Source organism: Muscardinus avellanarius, assembly GCF_963383645.1.
Source record: "Muscardinus avellanarius genome assembly, chromosome: 3".
NCBI classification, from domain to species: domain Eukaryota; kingdom Metazoa; phylum Chordata; class Mammalia; order Rodentia; family Gliridae; genus Muscardinus; species Muscardinus avellanarius.
Window position 1 is genome coordinate 95,859,067 of NC_137788.1, and position 21,863 is coordinate 95,880,929.

General features: G+C 38.0%; 1 protein-coding gene across 1 annotated transcript in view; it reads left to right on the forward strand.

Moving 5' to 3' along the window:
* Nucleotides 1-1,705: 1,705 nt before the first annotated feature.
* Nucleotides 1,706-21,863, forward strand: part of NTNG1 (netrin G1) — a gene marked incomplete at both ends in the record, with an annotated part of 365,829 nt that continues 345,671 nt past the window's right edge. Inside the window, one exon of the mRNA XM_080691481.1 lies at nt 1,706-1,951. Coding sequence (XP_080547607.1) covers nt 1,706-1,951 — 246 coding nt within the window. The remainder of the gene's footprint in view (nt 1,952-21,863) is intronic.

A 21,863-nucleotide genomic window follows, 5' to 3' on the forward strand; every position in this document is an offset into this window, starting at 1 on the left:
ATGTCTATCATGGAATTTTCCAAAGCGGTAGTTTTTTATTTTTTGTCCTTTTTGAATAATTTAAGTAGTAAATAATTCTGAACTATGAATATGAACCAAATAATTGAGAAACAACTTTTAAACACCTGGATTAAAAATGTTAGTATTTGTTTATATTTGTATAGCAATCTCTAAAGAGAAAAGTTCCCAGTTCACTTTCACTATGGCATGTATCTGTAGTTAAGCAGCCTGCACTACCAGTTTACCAAAAGTACCTTTAAACGGTAATTTTTATTTTCCCTTAGAATTAGTGCCATATTATTCTGCTTCATGGCCTGTTAACTCACCCTCAGCTATTTTTATATGTGCATTTTAAATTGTGCATTTCACTACAGAGCTTTTACTTTTAAAGCAGCACATAATATTCGCCTTTGGGACAAATTCTGTACTGTTACAGAAAATAACTGTAAATGCAGATGTAATGGCTATAAAAAGATGTAAGAAAATAGAAAATTCCTATGAAAGAGTGATTTGCTCTTTTGGTTTTATTTTTGCATATTTTTTTTTCAGAGCCAAGTTATCTTTATCAGTAAATGCAACTAAACAAAAGATGCGAATTTCTTCTAATATAATGAGCAAATCCAAAGGGACGGGCTCTTGCCAACAATACTAGCTTTCACTCTAGCTAACAAAAGCTAAGAGATGTACAAGGAAGTTAGAGAGTTCTAGGGTCTCTTTGCCAAGAGACAAAAGGCATACAAGTAGTTGTCATTTCTTTGTCATTGCTATAAATGCATTCATTTCCCCATTGTTCTCTGGGAAGATTTTCTAGCACTGCGACATATGAGGAATGTTTAAATCTATCAGCTTCCTCTCAGTTTAGTTAAGCTGGAAATAATTTTTGAAGCAAGAACTTGGATCTCACCTGAAACTCACACATCTGTCTTTGTTATAGAAGAGTTAAATCCTTCACATCAGAATTCTCCCCAATGTGAATCATTTCCCTGGTTTGTTCATCCTGGCGAAGCAGCTGAGTAAAGGTTATCCATATTACACCAATTTGCTTTATCTCGCATCAGACTTCCAAAATGTCAACATATCATATATCTCGTGATGCATTAATTTGGGGATGATAACTCTTACTCTTATTGTTTCTAAAAGGGTGTTGGTGCCAGAAGGAAGGAATGATTGATGGAACACAGACACCGGACAATAAACATTCGTCCTTTCACTTCGGATACTGATATCTCCACGCATCTGAGCAGCCCCCGTGAGCCGTGAATACTGGGAATCGCTCAGGTTTATCGGATATACAATGGGAGAGCCATCGTTGTGTTAAGTTATTCCCTGCCACTGGACACCTTTTTACAGAAACCAAACCAGACCTGAGTCTGATAGATACATTCTAAGACAAGGAAAAGAGGCAAGCGGTTGTTAACGCCTAACGCTCAAGTATGTTAGGTTTCCACCAAAGTGCTCGATATACCTGAACACGCACAGTATCGTCAACCTTCGCATCTCCTATTGGAATCTGCTTTGAGGTCTCGTCCTTTTTTTTTTTTTTTTTTTTTTTTTTAGTATATATACAGACCTACTTACTCAAAGACATACACATATATATATATACATACATATATACATATATATGTGTGTCTATACATGTACACACATGTATATGTAAAATAGAGATTGCAGCTAAACCACGAAGATCGCAAAGAATTTAGAGATGTATTTGTCAAGATTCCTGTCCATCCATGCCCTTTGGGTTACAGTGTCGTCAGTGATGCAGCCCTACCCTCTGGTGTGGGGACATTATGATGTGTGTAAGACTCAGATTTATACAGAAGAAGGGAAAGTTTGGGATTACATGGCCTGCCAGCCAGAATCCACGGACATGACCAAATACCTGAAAGTGAAACTGGATCCTCCGGATATTACCTGTGGAGACCCTCCTGAGTCGTTCTGTGCAATGGTGAGGCAACCCTTTTGAGTAAAGGACTTTCTATAAGTGGGGTGAGATTGCATATGCCTAAGGAGGTGGCGCATGTGGAGGCTCAGTTCATGCAAAGAGGGACCTGCAGGGGCAGACTGCGTCACCAAGCTCGCTTCATTCTCAGTGGAGATTGTCCTACCTGGGGCTACAATTCGTCCTTTATGGTGAATTGATGCACTGGAACTTCCAGCTTCCCAGCAAATCAGAGGTTTCCGAGGCAGATGCAGAGTATATATGATGAAACAAAAAGTCCCAGTTGAAGATTAACTTTCAGTTTGGTGTTTGGGAATATCATTAGATCCCATGGGTTGAGGATAAAAGCCATTGGCAACCATGCAAAGGTTTCTTCACATATGTATATAAGGCTAGTCACCAGTTCCATAGTTCAAGATTAGATTAAATCAGATCTCTTGTTTCCCTTCATCAGGAAGAAGCTATTGATTTGGAAGTCCTGGGTTAGGAGGCCAGTGAGAAGAAAAGCAGAGGAGAGGGGTTTTCCAGAAAAGTCTTATTTACCAGTTCACACAGCCTTTTATTATCAAGGATGATAGTTTTCTGTGGGTGTTCTAAAGATGAATGCCATAATGTTGAAAATATATTGGCTGAAAAATAATGGCCTGGATCATACAAATGCAGATACGTTCCTCTTGATAAGCAAAGTTAAAAATTTCATTGTTTAGTGTTTCTGGGTGGAAAGCTAAACATTATATTGGAGTGAAACATTGATATTTTCACTAAGGACATAGCTGAAAATATGCCTGTAAGACATAAGTGAAGAGATTGGTGATTAAAATGTCAGTTAATGTGCTAGGGAATTCAGGCTGTGTATTCATTTGGTTTATATTGTGTGTGTGTTTTTTTTTTTTTTTTACTATAGTTGGTCTTTATTTGATAGAAGAACCATGGTCCCATTTTTCTTCTCCTAACACATAGAATCATATGGCAGATTTTAAGAGTATTCTTACCTGACTTTATTATCTTGAACCTGGCCTGGCATTTTCAGGATAGTGAAACTATTAATCAAAGTAGCATCTGCTCACAGTCCCCAGTGAGTTAAATTAGCATAAGATCATCTCAAACCCAGCATTATAGAAAAGGTTTTGTAACAGGAAACAATTTTGAGCAATAAAGAGTGTTTTCACCTACGAGCTAAGGGCTTGCCATTTTTCAGAAGTGCCTTTGGGGACTGGTTTGAATTATAGTCTGAACCTGATTTTCTGGAGAGTGAAAAAAAAAAAGAGCTTGGCTATTAGGTGTCACTATGACTAAAGTGCCCCGAAAGACTAAATATTTCAAAAAGAGGACCCGTCTCTCTAGGAAACAGGTATGTGCTTTGCAAGGAAGTCACATCTTAGAAATCACAGGCTTCCCGAGGAGTTTATTCAAACATATTAGTAAAACCATAATAAATCTGTAAAAGAGCACGCACAGCTGTTGGCTTTATATAAGGTCTTTAATAATTTCTCTTGAAAGGTCAAATTTAAGATCTCATTGAAAATCCAGGGTGAAATTGCTGTTTGGTTGATAAGTTGTACATCTTCCACTCCTTGTGGCAGAGGACAGGTTCAGGGCCAGCTTTTTATATTACTGAGAACACTCTAGCTCTGTATATTGGTTGACATGATGCTTGTTCCAATGTGCCTCTTCTGAAACTGTTTAATAATTTACAGATCCAAATAAAATAGCAAATATCCCTTTTGGGGTGCTGTTTCCATATGCACGGGTCCTATAGGATGTGTTCAAGGTGTGATTTGTATGTGCTTTCTTGATCTCAGCCTCTGGCCAGAGGATGCTTGCTCAGCTGCTCCTGTCTGTCATGTTGAAGAGTATGCTTGGCATGTGTCCTCAGAATGCCTCTTTCTCTCATCATAAGCAGGAAAGGGCACATTATAGGACTTTACTTGCCTGCCTTTCACAGAGACATGATCTAAGTTCCTTAAACAAGCGGATTCCTACCTGTCGACTGACTAAGTATGTTAAAGCCCAAATGAAAATGTTGAAAATGTTGGCTTCAAGTTCAGGAAGATGTATATTTTATATGTTTGCATGAAACTCCATAGAATGATGTCAGGAGCTGCTGTGGATTTAAACGTGTCATTGAGCAGAAAAGTTTTCCAAAGGAGAGTATAAGGTTTGTGAGATGTTACCTCCCAATCCTTAAATTGTAGTCCTTAATAAGCATATGACTGACACAACAAATTTAAATAATCTCGCCTTTGAATTGCACAAGTTGGAATTATTTATATGCATATTAAATGCCAGGCCAAGGACAATGGCCTGATAGAGCCACACTTCCTGTCTGCAGTTTTGGATTTTTCCATAAAACTCTTCAATGTAAGGGTTCCTGACAAAAGGCTGTAAAACTGTCTCAGGGTGCTGTCATACCAGACCCATTTAGGAGCTCCTTAGCCCAAGGTCTAATGGGGACCCATAAAGTCATTTATGTTATGACTTACAGTCTCCCCTCCTTGACACTGGCATCCATACCTGCTCCCTCAGAGTCATTATAGCCCATTACATCAGGGTAGCTGCCAGATACGCACTGAAACAACTTAGCCTCTTTATGTAAATGTTTGCTGCAGAACACTTTCCCTTGCTCAGCCAGTGGCACCCTGATTAGCTGTGTCTATAAAGTGCGTGAGGTCATGGGGTCACAGAAGCACCTATGTTTCCCAAAGCGGACTCCTTTCGTATGAAGCGGAAGCTCGTTGGCATCGCATTAAGATTGTGTTGCTTCTCTTTGCATTTGCTCCATCTTTCTATGCCAGTCACTACCCATCAATGTTGCATCCATTTCAATAGAGAGTCAAATGTTAGGGAAAAAGAAGCATATGATCCCATTTAATAGGAGATCTCTTCTTCTTAACCTCTCAATGCCAAGTAATTTTAATTTTTAAATGAATCCTACAAGCATTTATAAATGTTAGTTTTCTGAAAGATTCCTGCCATTTCTGTTTAGGAGAGTGCAATGGGAGGAAAGTACATACAGACATATCTATTAATTATATATTTTAAAAATTGCACATTGTCATTTATCTTACTACATTTTTTTTTAAAGTTGGTAGTAGCTAAAACAGAGCCCTGTTTTGGGGAGAATCGGAAGGGCAGAGGAGGATTAAGCATTTTCAGCTCTTCAGGCTGGAATAACGTATTTACGTAGATCTTGTCCTTTAAGCTACATTACAAGCATCAGGTAGCATAGTTTTGTCAGAAAACACAGATCAAGTAGTGACAACAATTTGTTCCCATTTGCATAAAGAGCAGATAGGATGATCTGAACCTGCATGTAAAGCTGAAGTGACAGCAGAGAGCTTTGTCTTGTTCTTGGTATTTAGACAAACTCAGCTGTCATCTCTCCATGCAACACCCCAGCGACTTAAAAATGGCAAAACTACCTGCAATTATCTCCAGGCTGTAGCTGATATTCTGGATAAGTTAAACAGAAGCTTTGAAAAGAAGCCCACAGACTGAAGTCATGTGCATTGGTACAATTTATGGTGCAGAAGTGCTGATGGCTATGGAAATGAGAGCCCTTGAGTGCTGCCATGGATTTCAGAGCCAATCAAAACTAAATTAGGAAACAAAGATTATTAAAAAGTCTTCTGTGCATGTAATTTTGGCATAATATTATGAGGTGGACATTAAATGTTTCCCTTGGAGATTTTCGGCATCATTAATGCAGCGCGCCTTTAATTACAAGTAGACTCATATTACTAAAAAAACAGAGAAAATAAAGTACTCTGAGGTGTAGTTAGCAATACCCTCATTATGTTTACTGGAATAATTAAAAGAAAGGGTATAATTTTTCTAAATAGAATGTCAGAATTTGAAATGAAAATGGATTTTCCTTAGGAAATTTACTAGTGTGTGTTGTGCTCTCAATGGGCTTTTATTCAAGTACCTTAACAGTTCTATTAATGATCCTTTCACATTGTGCTGTTTCTAGATAGATTCTTATTAAGAAAAATCTTTAATTATTGCAAGCATTGTGCATAGGGTATATTTTATTGCATTTGAATAAAATTTACAAAAGTAGTGGAGAGCCTTCGCATTTTATGATTTCATAATAACCTGTGGGGTTAGTGGAAATGCAGTCTCAGGGGGATCCAGAACTTAAATTTCTGATTTGATATCATCTCAGGTTGCCATCTGGTGGCTATCAGGTGGCCTTTGAGAAATTAATTTGATAAGCTAGGTTACATTTTCATTGACAAGGGGTTAATGTCAATTTCCAAAAACTAGAAATAACATTGCCTTATATCATAATTGAATAATATTTAAAATACTCTCTGTTCAGAGGAAACATAATTCAATAAATGAATGAAATTTTAATAACAGTGACATCCTTCATTTGAACTGATTTATTCCTTAATGATGCCAGATGAATTTTAAAAAACCTTCAGTTCTTTCATTATTAACACTTCATTGTTATTCGTTCATTATTTAGGCTTATTTCTTAGGAAAGTTTAATTCATGTTTGTAATGAAGAAAGTTCATAGTTATTGCTACATCAAGTAAATCCTTGTTGAGGAACCTTATTATCCTTATTATCTATGTATCAAGCCTAGGAAGTACCCTGCCTGCTTTTTAAATCTGAGTTCATGCAGCCTTCTTTCTCAACACTTTACATGAGGACCCTATGACATCTTTAGCTGACTTAAGGTTGGCACTCTGATTGGAAAGATTGGAAGAATTTGGGCTGCACTGCACTGGCATAACATGCATGGTTTATGGGGAAAGGTCATGGGAGGGAGCCGATAAAGACTGTGGCAGAAATAACAAAATCTTAAATCACCTCATGTCACTTATTGCCCCTAGATAATGTTCTCTATAGGCTTAACTGCTGTTGTCCCTGTTGGGCTAATGCTCCACAAATATTATTTCAGATTACTGTGTGCAGACTGATGAGAACAGTGTATATAGCGCATGCAAAACCTAGTGGTGGTGTTGAGAATCAAAGTCAAATAACATATGGTTACTGCCTGCAGAGGAAGTAAAGAAGAGTCCTGAGAAAAATGAACATGAAATAGAATTACCCAGGGGTCGTGAGAAAGAACAGGAAGAGCAGCACTCAGAACTTAAAAGCAAAACATTTTGCAGCATGTCAAAGGCCACTTGGAAAACACTATTTTGCTAACTCAGCGCCTAATGTTAAACAGTGTCCGGAAAGAAGTGGGAAAAATGAGGGGAGGGGCAGATGGGTGCCAGCAGCATTTAAATGATCGTCTCCAAAGCTGGGTTTGTTGGCGCACACTTGTAATCCCAGTCCTTGGGAGGCTGAGACAGGAGGATCGCGGTTCGCTGCCAGCCTCAGGTACTTAAGGAGGCCCTTTGCAACTCAGTGAGACCCTGTTTCAAAATAAAGAATAGAGCCAGGAGTGGTGGCGCACGCTTGTCATCTCCACGCTCGGGAGGCAGAGACAGGAGGATCGCACAGGTTTGAAGCCAGCCACGCTGGCTTAAGAGACCCAGTTTCCAAATAAAAAATATTAAATAGGTCTGGGAGTGTAGCTCGGAGGTAGAAGGGTTCCATCCCCAGTACCATGAAAAAAAATAAAAAATAAAAAATAAAAAAATAGGGCTGGGGGTGTAGCTCAGAGGTAGAATCCCCCTGGGCTCCATCCTTAGTACCATAAATAAATAAATAATAGATAAATAAATAAATAATAAATATAGTCTCCTGACCTGCTAGATGGCAGAACCTCTTATATCTTGCAGGATGAAGGGGGTACAAAATATACTATTCTGATAAGTTTTACATACATATTTCAATTTAGAAGATGCTGATCATACTAAGAAAGATAAACCAGGGCTCATCTACATGGAATGAATTTTATGTAAAACATAGGGAGAACTAACTGAATGAAAAGATGCAAGTGTTTTAAAGGTCAAACATGAGACTTCAGATAATGGCTGTCTTGTGGCAGACCTCTTCCAGTCCCCCAGGGCATAGCCTTATTCTCTTTTAATCTTGAAAGGCATCATTCAAAAAGAGTGAGAGACCGTGTTCTAAATTACTGTAATCTATCCACAGTCTTGTGGGATCTCTTGGGCATATCCCAGACTTTGGGGTGGCTAGCTCTTATCTTTCTTTATTTTTGAATATTGACTTTAGGCTAGTATCTAGATCTTCTGACTTTGAGGACCAGTTTCATCACACAAGAAGCCCCTCAACTATCACCTCCTGTCTTTCAGGACAAGCTGGAGACCTGCCTGTTGTTTGGAATAGTCTATGTTCCTCTCAACTTACCCTTAACACCCTTCCAGTTCTAATTCAAGTTATTTTTTTAATAATATACCTCTGGCCAGTTTTAGTTGGCATCAATCTCTTGATCATTAACTCCTGCTTATCTATCATTTATCTCCATATAGATATATGGATAGGAGGAGAAAGGAGATACAGTATTTAGCCCTATCTGTACACTCTACCTTCCTCCACCATTTAGCACCTTAATGCATATTACTGTTCCACATGTCCACACATTTATTTCGTTTTTCCTGTATTTTGACTCTTCAAATACATTACTGTTTTTCGAACAAGGTATTCTGTGAGAGTTCCACCATACTTGCTGATGCATGGCGCAAAGTCAGCACAGACTACACATTTTATTATTTTCACATCTTATACCATTTAAGCAACAAGTAAACAAGAACATGAATTTAGTGAATGAATTTATCAATTAATTGAACCATAGCCCTTGACTCCCATCACGTTTCCAATTAAGAAATTTTATCAAAAGTCCAATGTTTATTTTTCTTTCTGTATAAGTTAAAAGCCACTAGAAAAAATAACTACTATATTTGGGCATCTCATGGTGTTCTCAAAAGAGAGATAACAGAGGCAAAATCTCTTCTGAGTTCTGATCCCAAAAGTATCTATCTATCTAGACTATAATTCTTGTCTATTATAGTACTTTGGAAAAGATATAAAAATATAACATGCAACATCAAAATCCTTTTGTACTATTTCTTACAAGTCTCTCCCCTGAGTATATCATATATTTTGTTTTGCAAAATTGGATTAATATCACATGCAGTTTTTTAATCATTTTTCATTTATTACCATGCTTTCTATATTTACTTGTCATATTTTTCAAAAATAAGATTTTAAGTTATATTCAATTATATAAATTTAAAATATTATATTAATCTTTCCACTTGATATCATTTTCATGTTTTTTGCTACTGATTAATGATATGATGAACATATATCAGGTTTGTATTCTTCAAACAGAGCCTTCATCTACCATATGTTGAATGAATATGCTTTTAGGATGTTGAGCTCATTGTGTTGAGTTAAGTCTAAAGAGTAGAGCTACATTTCTGTGTGCTCAAGGATGGAATTGCTACCGAATGGAATGGACAATCTTTATGTTGTGGGGAAAGAGGTGTTCTGGCAGCAAGGAAGGCCCTTCTTTCTGGCCTTTCTGTCTTTCATCTGGACACTAGAGTCATCCTGGAGGAAACAGGAAGACAGTTTGTCCACATTGTGGAAAACAAAGGAGACCAGTTTGAGGACAAAACACTGAAGTTGAATAAATTACACCTTGTGAACTCTACTTGTGGTTTCAAACCTTGCTTTAAATTAACCCAAAGTCAGCCAGGTGTGGGGGTTCATGTTTGTAATCCCAGCATTTGAGAGGCTGAGACAGGAGTCCTGATCATAGTTCGTGGCCAGCCTCAGCTACTTAGTGAGGACCTCCTCAACTCAGTGAAACCCTGTTTCAAAATAAAGAATAATAAAAAATAATAGGGCTGGGGGTATAGCTCAGAGGTAGAATGCCCCTGGATTCCATCCCCAGTACCGTAAAAGTAAATTAATTAATTAACCCAAAGTGAGAAATACATTTTATTTTAGAACTCAGTAAACGTACACTTAACCCATACATACAATAAGAACTAAAGCTTCACAAAATAGGGCTTACCCTTGCTATGTGCTGTGTTCTCTGGTATTTTTTCCTCTTTTTCTTACTTAACAAATGATTGAAAATTATATACTGATTATGAGACAAAATTACATATAGCATTATTTTGAAACTTGGATAAATGGGAAAATACTATATATATATCATTGTACAATTACTTAAAAAAAAAAAAAACTCAGCTGGGCATGGTGGCACATGCTTATAATCCCAGAATTTGGGAGGCTGAGATAGGAGGATCACGGTTTGCAGACAGCCTCAGCTACTTAGTGAGACTCTTTGCAACTCAGTGAGACCCTGTTTCAAAATAAAGAATAAAAACAAAAAAATAGGGCTGGAGGTATCATTTGGAGGTAGAATGCCCCTTAGTTCCATCCTAAGTACCTCAATAGAAAAACTCCTTACATTTTCTAAAATTTGCATATGCCAAATCCTGTCTGACTGTGAAACTAGCTTCCACCAGGGTAAGGGGCAGACATTTGTGTTGGGCATAAAAACTGTTACGTTGCCAAAACTGTAATGGTGTGAGATGGATCCATGGGTTCTTGTTCTTAGCTACTTTAGAAAAGAATAGCCAGAAGTATACTGCTGTAAGCTTAAGCAATTTTTATTATTACAAAGATAGAAAGAAAGGACAGAATTATCATCTTTTATCTTGCTTAACCAATAGTCTTCCTGACATAGGTGTGGGTCCTTCCATTCTCTCTGATACAAGTCTTTTGATATGATTATGAGGATTTACTTTTCTTACACCCTGCTTGAATAAAAGCCTTCTTATTTGGTTATCAAAGTCAGGAGTCACATGGTATCTGCCTTCTTTGAGAGAGACCTGTACCATCCTCCCACATCCTTAGGAAATTTTAGCCTGTCTGCTAGAGTTATTAATTATGTAAACCTGCCTTTAAAATATAAAGGCCCTGGGTTACAACTCTTCTGTTCTTGCTAACCACTTTTGGTATAGGGAACTCTGCAGGTTAACAGTTGCCTCCATTCCCTGCCTAAGTGCCTGTGCAGCACCCAAGTTCTGACTACATTTTACATTTTAGATCAATACCAAAGCAATTTTCCAATACAATTTTGAAATTAGTACCAAAGCCATTTCCAAATACCAGCACAAAACCTGTGCAAACTTCCCACAATTTATGCTTACTTACCTGGCTCTTGTTGGTAAGCACACCCATTTTGCAAAAAGTAAAATAGGTTTGCCAAAAAAAATGACAGTGATAGAGGATATATTTAGAGGTAAAGTGGAATTTCCTTGAAAAATGTTTTCATTTGCTTATTGAGGTTGATTTTTAATTTTTACTGGCTGTTTAAGTTTATATCAGCCAGACATGGTGGCACATACTTGTTATCACAGGGCTTGGGAGGCTGAGACAGGAGGATTGCAGGTTCACAACCAGCCTCAGCAACTTACTGAGGCCCTTAGCAACCTAGTGAGACTGTTTTCAAATGAAATATAAAAACAGGGCTGAGGGGTTCCATCCCCAGGCCCATACACACCAAAAAATACTATATTTCAAAATTTAATAGTTTTATTCCCTGGTACTTTTTGTACCTTTTTAATTGTTCTACTAAAGCTACCAGCTATATACATAAAATCTGTGTCTATATATATGTAAATTTGAGCTTTTTATGCAAACTCTATTTTTTGGTATTGTTGTTGTTAACAATTCAGTATATTGAGTAGCCTTTTGCCAGAGGAAGAACTCTTGTTTCAGAGACTTTCCCACTCTCCCAAAATGAAGAGTGGGAAAAGTTCTCACACTGGAAGAATTTTGGTGACAGGGAGTCATTGTCTCAGGGCTAGAAAAGATCTATCTGAGAACCCATCTCTGTGTCCTTTATTCCTAATGTAGGAACTTTACAAAGTTGTTATTTGTCCTTATGCAAAGTTTCTGCTTCCATTTAGATTCAGTTGTTTTAGAAACAATGGCATACCAAAACATATCCATTGTATAAAGACACTGGAGTGGTATCTGCTTTGCTTTTAATTCACCAGATGAATCCAATGGGCAGAATGATTTTTCACGTGCCATTTTTAATTTCAGATTTTCTTTCCTTACAAGAGGAGGGAATGATAAAAGTTGTTTAACAAGCATAGTATTGAAAAAGAAGTTAAGAGAGATTGACAGTTGCAAGTTTCTTCTCATCTTCCTGGAAATAGATAGATTCACATAGTATCTGTTCCATGGAAATTAAAGATGTGAACTGAGGAAGAAACCAGAACTGGTTTTTACTCTTTGACCTACTTTAGAGCTGTCTTCTAAAATATTAAATGAAGAATTCAGCTGGGTATTGCTCCCGTACAAAGAAGATCAAGAGAGCCCCCTTTTGTTCTAGCAGGTTGATGTTCACTGAAGGGTCCAGCTACATCAGGTCATGTCTTCCCAGTGATTTACCCCCATCACATGTAATTTTTTGTTTCTTTTCTATTGATCCCTTTCCTGATTAAAACAATAAAATTAAAAAAAATTAAATGAAATACCATTTCAAACAACTTCCAAGTATGGTCAAAAATTAATCTTGTGTTTCAGCAATGTTATTATGATTTCCCTATATTGATTTGCATGAAGGAAGAATTTATAAATTGGCTGAAAAGATTGGACAAAGGTAAGGAATATGAAACCCGCTGCTAACATAGAAGACTGTTCTAGGACAAGAATTCTGTGTTTCAAAGAAGGATATTTTAGTGTGTGCAGAGGTGCCAGAAGACATGAGTGTGGGATGTGCAGAACTAAAAATTGCCTGCTAGACATGGGGAGCTGAGATTAGTAGGTCACATGAAGGTGATACCAGACGTCCTTAATCTTTTAGAAAGTGACACTCAAAAGTTATGGATTGCTTTGGGGTCAGGGCAGCCTGAGGCCATTTTTATTTTGGACTATCCACAGGTTTTCTCATGAAGGAGGAGAATACTCTGTACAAGTTACACAAGACAACGTGTGCATGACAGAGATAAAACAAGCTGATGGCCAGCATGTTAATCTGAGGTTGGTTGTGGATGTCTGAACTATTTCATAGGGATTTTGATTTCAGAGTTTTAAAAGACCAACCTTACATGAAGTATTAGGGAGCATCCTCAACAATGCGTCTACCATGTAGCTTAGAATAATGCTCTATTTGGCCATCACAGGGCTTGGTGATTTTACAGTGCCTAGAATAGGGCAACATACAGTAGAACTTATTGCTTATTCATTGAATTTAATTCATGTCATGTTTTTCCAAATATGATTTGTAGCTCATATTTATGAAGAACTTACATGGTGCCACTCACTGTATTGGTGCCACTTGACTTGTATTGGTTCTTGTAATCCTCAGTTCTACCATTATTGTTGTTTACCAGGTAAAGCAATTGAGCCATGAAGTTAAGTGACTTTCAACTCTTAGTGGGAACAGGATAAATACAGGCACTCCAATACCCATGTCCCAGTCTTACTCTCTTTCCTCTGATTTTATTTGTAGTGAGTGGGATAAAACCATAGTGAACACCATTTTAAAAATCACATTTATGATTTGGACTGTGAGCTACAATATGATGATTTTGTTATTTAAAAAGCCTTTTATCTGAAATAACCTCAGAAAATTGCGTTCTGTAAACAGAGTGTATGGAATGTTGGAAATACACATTATGTGATGAGTGTCTTCATTCAGGGATAAGAGAACCAATCAACAGGGTTTGTTTCCATTCTTGTTTTCTTTTCCATTAACACGTTCATATAAATGGAAATAAGCTGTTAGAAATCACAGAGAGCCAAGTACATATTGTATTCACCATCTCAAACCAGAATAATAAGTCAGCAACTGTTGACTAGTTAACAAAATCATATTTCTGTGGGTGAGGTGTTGGAGAAAAGTAGTTAGCATGATGCTTTTGTTTTGTGTTTTTTTTTTTTAACAGTGCCAATAACAACTGTTATCTTATAGCCAACTGCCTACCTAGTGTCTCTACTTGGATGTATACCATGTGTTTTAAATCTAACAGGTTTATTATATAGCTCTTCATTTCTTCTTCCTACATGATTTTGCCTCTAGTCCCACACATCTGTAAATGGCAACTTGTTCTCATTGATCTAGCGGCACGCAACCAACAATGCAGGAATTCTTCTCAACTCTTATCCCTCATCACACATGCCAGAAAGTCCTGTTGCCAAAACCTTCAAAATATGTTGCAAATCCAATCATTTTTCATCTTCTCCAATGCTAACAACTAGTCTCAACCACCTTCCTTTCTAGGCTAGAGCCTGTAGTATCTTCTGATTTCCCTGCTTCCCACTCTTGTTCTATATCAAATTCACCTATCTTTTATTATATTATGTGAAATACTATGTGATTTATAAATATTATGCACATTATATAACTTAGTATGTGTTTATAAAGTAGTCTTTCTCTATCTGCAGATGGTTTGTCACGGGTTTAACTAACCGGGAATAGAAAAAATATTTTTAAAAATCTTGTATCTGTACTAAATATGTACACAGTTATTTTTCTTGTCATTATTCCCTAAATAATGCAGTATAACAACTATTTTCATAACATTTACATTGTATCAGATATCATTAGTAATCTAGGGATGATTTAAAGTATGCAAGAGTATGTGTGTATAGTTATAATGCTACAGCACTTTATATAAGGGACTTGAGAACCTGTGTCTGCAGGAAGTCCTGGAACTAGTCCCCCACAGATGTGGAGGGCTAACTGCAACTTAAAAATTTAGAGTCCATCAGGTCCTTTCCTTGTTCAACTGTCTTCTGTAACATTTGTCTCCATTCGAGAATTAAATCAAAACTCTGTTGGCTGCTGAAAGTTCCTGTATCTTCCATGAATACAACTGCAGTGTCCATTCAATATTCATTGTTTGGTCCCCTCTGTCCATCTGTCCATGTCCATTTTCTCTTTCTCTCTCTCTCTCTCTCTCCCTCCCTCCCTCCCTCCCTCCCTCCCTCCCTCCCTCCCTTTCTTCCTCCCTTTCTCTCTCTCTCTCTCTCTCTCTCTCTCTCTCTCTCTCTCTCTCTCTCTCCCCCCCTCCCTCCCTCCCTCTCTTCCTCCCTTTCTCTCTCTCTCCCTCTCCTCCTCCTCCTCCTCCTCCTCCTCCTCCTCCTCCTCCTCCTCCTTCTTCTTCTTCTTCTTCTTCTTCTTCTTCTTTCTCTTTCTCTCTCTCTCTCTCTCTCTCTCTCTCTCTCTCTCTCTCTCTCTCTCTATTTCTCTGCAGCACTGCCATGGAATTCTACCTTGGAGCTATATCCCAGCCCTATTTTTTATTCTTTATTTTGAAATAGGGTCCCACTAAGTTGCAGAGGGCCTCACCAAAATAGCTAAGGCTGGTCGCGAACCCAAATTCTCCTGTCTCAGCCTCCCAAGTACTGGGTTATAAGCATGCACCACCACACCCAGCTTGGCCGTACGCTCTTGATGTTCCTCATAATATGCAGCTTGTTTCTTTTTCATTGTTTGGATCTTCACTGTCAATATTTTCCATAGCTTTTTTTCACCTTTTATTCAGATTTTTGTTGTAAAAAAATTCTCAAAGGGACCTATTTGAAAATCTATCCAAACTTCATCTTCTCTATAGTCTTCTTAACCCCCCAAGTGTGCTTGATGATTTTGCATCAATATAATAAATATTATTATTACATAATAAATAAATAAGAGGTAGATATGTAGCTCAGAGGTAGAACATCTCTGAGTTCAGTTCTCAATACCAACAGAAATCAACTGAACAAGGACACCATAAATAACCAATCAGAAGAGACAGCACTGGTTGTAACTTACTCTCTAACTTGCAACTGAATATCAGCCCACTTATAACTCTTTAATATTTATTGTTATTTGTTCATTTATTGATATCCCCTTTAACCTCCAGAATATAAAGTTTAACAGATAGGAAATATGTTCTGTGCCTGCCTATAGTAGGTTGAATGAATGTATAAATTAGTTGTTAAAACATCTGTTAATTTGATGATAGCACTCAGACCAAGATTATTGCTTTGCATGTACCTGGTCTTTGAGGTGTATTAAGTATGCTGGAAGTCCTTAATTTTATAGGTCTTTGATCTTGAAAAAAATCATAAATGTTTGCCTTATTTTTAAAATTAAATAATTTTAAGTCCATGCATAGTAACATTTGCAAACACCACTTAGAATTAACAGTGGTAACTTATATTGTTTTGGTTAGGATTTTTAAGTAAACAGTACAGACAGAATTGAAATCATCTTTGTCCCCATTCCACTATTGATTCCTGACCTCCTTCTTCTAGAGGCAATCAGTGACTTGAATTTGGTGTTTTCTTCTAGTCCATGTTTTATACATTTTATACCAAACTATGCTCTTAAAAACAATACATAGTCTTGATACTTGGTTTTAAAATATGTTAACGTCCCCAGGTGGGCACAGTGGCACATGCCTACAATTTCAGTACTTGGAAGGTTGAGAAAGGAATATCATGGGTTTGAGGCCAGCTTCAGCAACTTAGCAAGACCTTCAGCAACTTAGTGAGATCCTGTTTCAAAATTTAGAAAAGGAAGGCTAGAGGTATAGCTCAGAAGTAGAATGCCTCTGGGTTCAATCCCTAGTACCCACTCCCAAAAAATATCATCCTAAAAACCTATTTGATAACAATATTATTATTCATTTGATTTGTATAATCTAGCTTGTATATATTAAAGTATACAAACTATATTACATATAACTTGCATAAATGTAAATTTCACACACACACATAGATTGTATAAATGCATTCCTCAATAGGAACTTAAGAAGTTTCTTTATGTTTCTTTCTCTCTCTCTCTCTTTTTTTTTATAATTACAAGCTACTCTTCAACACTGTAGATTGTATCAATCTCTTGGTGCATATGAGCAAAAGTTTTGTTTAATTTTTCAAAGGCGTGCACCCTGAAGCCAATCTGTTGGGTTGTAGACTATGATAATTTCCATCCAATGTGGTTGCACCATATTGTACTCCTACCAAGAGCTTATAAGGGCCCTGAATAAGATTTGTTTAGTTTGAATTATTTAAAAGTAAGTCACTTGGAAGTTGTATGTGTGTTACTAGTAAATATTCAGAATAAGTCAACAGATAGGAGAAGGAAATTTGAAGACATAAACATCCAGCCAAGTTATAAGAAAACTCCTTTAACTGGATCTTTGTATAGAGGATAACAAATTTTAAGAGTGGCCCCCTAGGCCATCTGAATTGAAGGTCTACTCTTACCAATACAATTTAGACAATAATCACAGTTTTAAAATTATTTTTAGTAGCCATATGTAACTCTTTCCCAGATTCACCATTTTCATTATTGGACAGTAACTACAGCCTGATAGTGCTCTTTAAATGGAAGCTTCATTGCTTACTTCGCAAGATGATATATAAATATTGCTTCATCCATCACCAGAACGACTTGTCCACTAGATGAAAACCTGAGGGTGATGTGCAGTTGTAATAAATTTGGACAGCAAGGGAAGGATTCCATTTCCAATTAAAACCACAGCCAGGAAGTTTCCATTTAGACTGACAGGGAAGGTAGATCAGCATACATACTCTGTATTTTCTTATTTGTTTGAGAAAAATGGGGATATTATAGGGGCATCACCAGCAAGCTTTATGCCTCTGTATGCCCTTCCTAAGAAGGGTTACCCTTTATAGAGAGGAAGTTTCTAGAATCACTAAGTTTTGGCACTTCAAGACTGGTATTCTGAAGTGCAGTGTCTAGCATTGGGAAGTGCATGCCCTTAAGAATATTTTATTTGGATTCAAATGGGTATGAAAATTCTAATTAAAATTTAATTTATTTTACTTCTTTGTTCCAAGAAATAAGGTAATGGTGTACTTAGCACAGTGACTGGCATAGACTAAGTACTCAGCAAATATTAATTATCTTCATCATTGCAATGATTGTTGTGGTTGCTAAAAGGTTTGGGTCATTCTGCTTTGAAGGAATCTTCTGAATATTTTCCAGTTAGCCTCCCTTTCTGTGAATTGTCGGGCCTTCCTTGATGTTACTAATGCCATCTAATAACTAACTGCTTATGAGGTTCAGGCTCCAAGCCAGGTATTTAAAATCAAAATAATTTCAGGACTGTGGTTCTAAAGTAAGTGGAATGTATTCTAAATAAAACAGTATTAAAATAATCACTCATGGATGCAATGGCATTTGCACTGAGATTATAATGGCGCGGTGCATTAACAATTGCACTAGACCCATCTAAAAACAACATAATAACTATTTCTGAAAAAGTTAACAAAATAAATAACTGTGCAAATAAATAAAAGCTCATTTTATTAATAGCATATTGGAATAAGCTCAGCGTTTTGGCTTGCATAGAAGATTAGTAACTAAGAGAAATTCTTGTGTGGGAAAGGAAATGCTGGGTCTTTAATCAGTTTTTCTGGCCACCATCTTACCATGTTCTCCTCTTCCCCAAACGAATGGCTAGAAAATCTCCACTATGCCTCTGTCAGCTGAACAAAGTATTGTTAGGGGGACTCTTAGTCCCTTATTCCTGCTTACTCCCATTGCATTCTTTTTTAATTTCATATGATATTTGGATGCAGCATGTTCAGTTAGACACGACAAGAAGTTGCATTAAGGTGACCCTATGAATTGAAAAGAGGTTCTCTTTCCTGCTACAAAAGTAGGGCTTCAGGGTGGTTGAAGAGGAAGAGAAGGCTAGATCTCAGCCCCCTCTCCCAGCTTGGCTGGGCTGCCTTGTTTGGGGCACAGCCTGCCTAAGCAGTGCTTGTTGGCCCTGTGTATTATGCAGACTTCTCAGTTATAAGTTGGTCTTGGGCAGGCCTCACAGTGAAAGCTGGATGGGTACCACACATGAGGGGAAAAGCTTTTGCAGCCATACTGGAACTGTATTTACATGACATTGGGTGATAACAGTATCAGGTCTTATAATTTAACTTGATGAGCATCAGCTGGGAGCAAAGATACAAAGATGTATAAAGCAGACATATATTCTAACCTCTTGGAACTCAAGGACAAGGCAGAAAAAAAATTCAGTAAGCATACCAATAACTCCTACTGTGATAAAGATTTCTTTTATACTTTGTGGTCCTGGGGATGGAACCCAGGAGCTTCTACCACCAGGCTATACCCCCAACCTATTTTTTATATTTTATTTTGAAACAGGGTCTCACCAAGTTGCTGAGAGCCTCACTAAATAGCTGAGGCTAGCTTCGAACCTGTGCCATCCTCCTGTCTCAGGCTCTCAAGTACTGGGATTACAAGCATGTGCCACCACGCCTGGCTTGTGATAAAGATTTCTAAGAAGGTTAAGAACCTACCAGAGTGTATAATTGTTATGGTGGTGGTGGTGGTAGAAAATAAAGACCATTTTGGGGGTAAGTCTGGTTCTTGTTGATATGAATATAGAATATGCCCTGAAGAGCTTCAGTATTAATATTCAGGTTTAATATAGTAAAATCTCAAAGGTTGTAATCTTATCTGTAGATAAATATATTGTAATGGATTTACTGGGTTGTAACACAGGCCAATGGGGTGTGCCTGGAGAAGCTGGGTCCTTGGGGGTGTGGGCTTAAGGACTGTGCTTGTGCCTTTGAATTCCCTTGTTTGCTTGCTTTCTCTTCTAGTCTCTCTGATGTGAGAGTCTCAGTCTCTCTCTCTCTCTCTCTCTCTCTATCTCTCTCTCTCTCTCCCCCCTTTCCCTCCCTCCTTCCTCCCTCCCTCCTTCTGCCACCATGTTTCCCGAGCTCCAAAGACTTGTGCTGACATACAATGAACTCTGAAATCTACAAAAACTGTGAGCAAATAATTCTTCCTTCCTCTAAATTGTGTGGTCAATTGTTTGGGATATAATAGTGAAAATGTTGATGAAGATAGTTGTCAAATGCTAGATTTTTTTCAGTGATATGCCTGGTTTTACATCTTTATTCTGTGTGTGTGTGTGTGTGTGTGTGTGTGTGTGTGTGTGTGTGTGTGTGTGTACTGGGGATGGAACCCAGGGGAATCTTACCTCTGAGCTACCCCCCAGCCCTATTTCATATTCTTTATTTTGTTTTTGTTTTTGGTGATACTGGGGTTCCTGGAAACCCTTCTACCTCCTGGCTATACTCCCAGACCTACTTTTATATATGATTTTTGGAAACAGGGTCTCTTAAACCAGCGAGGCTGGCTTCGAACCAGCATGATCCTCCTGTCTCCGCCTCCCAAGTGCAGGGATTACAAGAGTGCCAAGCGCAGGGATTACAAGCGTGCGCCACCACACCTGGCTCATATTCTTTATTTTGAAACAAAGTCTCACTGAGCTGCAAAGGGTCTCACTAAGTAGCTGAGGCTGTCTGTGAACCTGGATCCTCCTGTCTCAGCCTCTCAAATGCTGGGATTACAAGTGTGCACCACCATGTCTGGCTGACATCTTTATTCTTGAAGCTATTAAGATGTGCTATTAAGATATGCTGCTTCATAATTGACATTCCTGTAGTCAAATAGCTCTGCTCTCACAAGACTAGAAATCTAACTCCCAAAAGTAATGTTTCTCACCAAGGCAACTGCCCTGTTGTAGGAGGTAGTTCTACTTAGCAATATACCCACCACTTCTTTTTGTAATTATCAGTTTCGTAATTGCCTTCCACAGAAGATTATAATCTCCTTGGGTAGAGGAATGGGGCCTTGTTCTCTTTTGCATCCCCAGCAGTTAGTCTAGTGCCTGGTATCTAGGGGGTCCTTCAGATCTGGCCATGAAATGAAGAACCTTCTACCAGTCTTCTTTCCTAAATTCCTGCTCTTTCTACTTTTCCACTTTCATTTTTGTCATTGTTCCTTTCTGCCACTTTGCTTCTTCTTCTTCTGTTGTCTTTACCATCATTTATGATATCAAATTAACATCATACAGAATCTGGCAGGAAGCAACTCTTGGGGATATTTTGTGGGAGTGTGCTCTGATTTAAATATGATTCATGTGTTCTTCCAAGGGTTCATGTGTTGGGAGTTTGGTCCCAGGGTGGCAGTACCAGAAGATCGTGTGGACCTTTAAGAGGTGAAGGGTTTAAGGGGAGGGCCTTAGGTCATTGGGAATATGCCTTCAAAAGGGATTATTTTATGAGATTTTGGCTAGATCTTGCAAGGGATTAATGTAAATGGAGCGAGCCTAGCTCGACCCAGCTCTCTCTGGTTCCTGGTCTGAGATATAACCCTTACTTGTATGTGTATTATCATCTGATCATATCCGATCCACTGCCCTCATCAAAGGCTAAAAACCAAGGGTGCTGCCTGATCTTGAATGTTGGACCTGTAGAACTGTGTGCTAAATAAACCTATTTTTTTCATAAGTAGCTTACTTTAGACAGCTCATTGTGGTAATGGAAAGCTTACTAGTACAGAGTATTTAGTACTCTCTCAGTTGTACATTCTCTAACTTAATGATGCTCCCTGTGCACAGTTCATTCAGTGCCGCATTTGCTTATGGAATTCTTTGTGAGGCCCCGGTGCTAGGCATGATGGGAGATAACAATGACAGGCCAGCCTCGGCCTTCAAGAAGCTTTAGGTAACAAGTGTTTATTTACAGAAAAGAAGAAAGGAGCTACATGTAAAGAGCTGTGAGAACACAGGAAGAAGCATGTGTTGCCAATTCTCAGAGATCAATGACAGCTTCATCAAAGGAGGAGATCTTTGAGCTGAGCTTTGAGGAAGAAGTAGACTTCTTCGAGATGGGGAAGAAATAAAAGGGCATTCCAGCTTAAGGAAACTGCAAAACCTTGTCTTCTGCTTCCTTTTCCAAATAATTTCCTTTTGTGCCTCTATCTGAACAGTAACAAATGTTATGACTGTGCTGACCAGGAATTAATGCAAGTCCAGCTCAGCTACCCTTCTGTTTCCAGGTTGTAACACAGCAACATCATCTCCTTTATTCGGCATGTGCTCTTACTTTATAACCTGTCTATCATTAAATATGATCATGCACGTGGAGGTACTTTATAAAATGCAAAGGACTACACAAAACAGG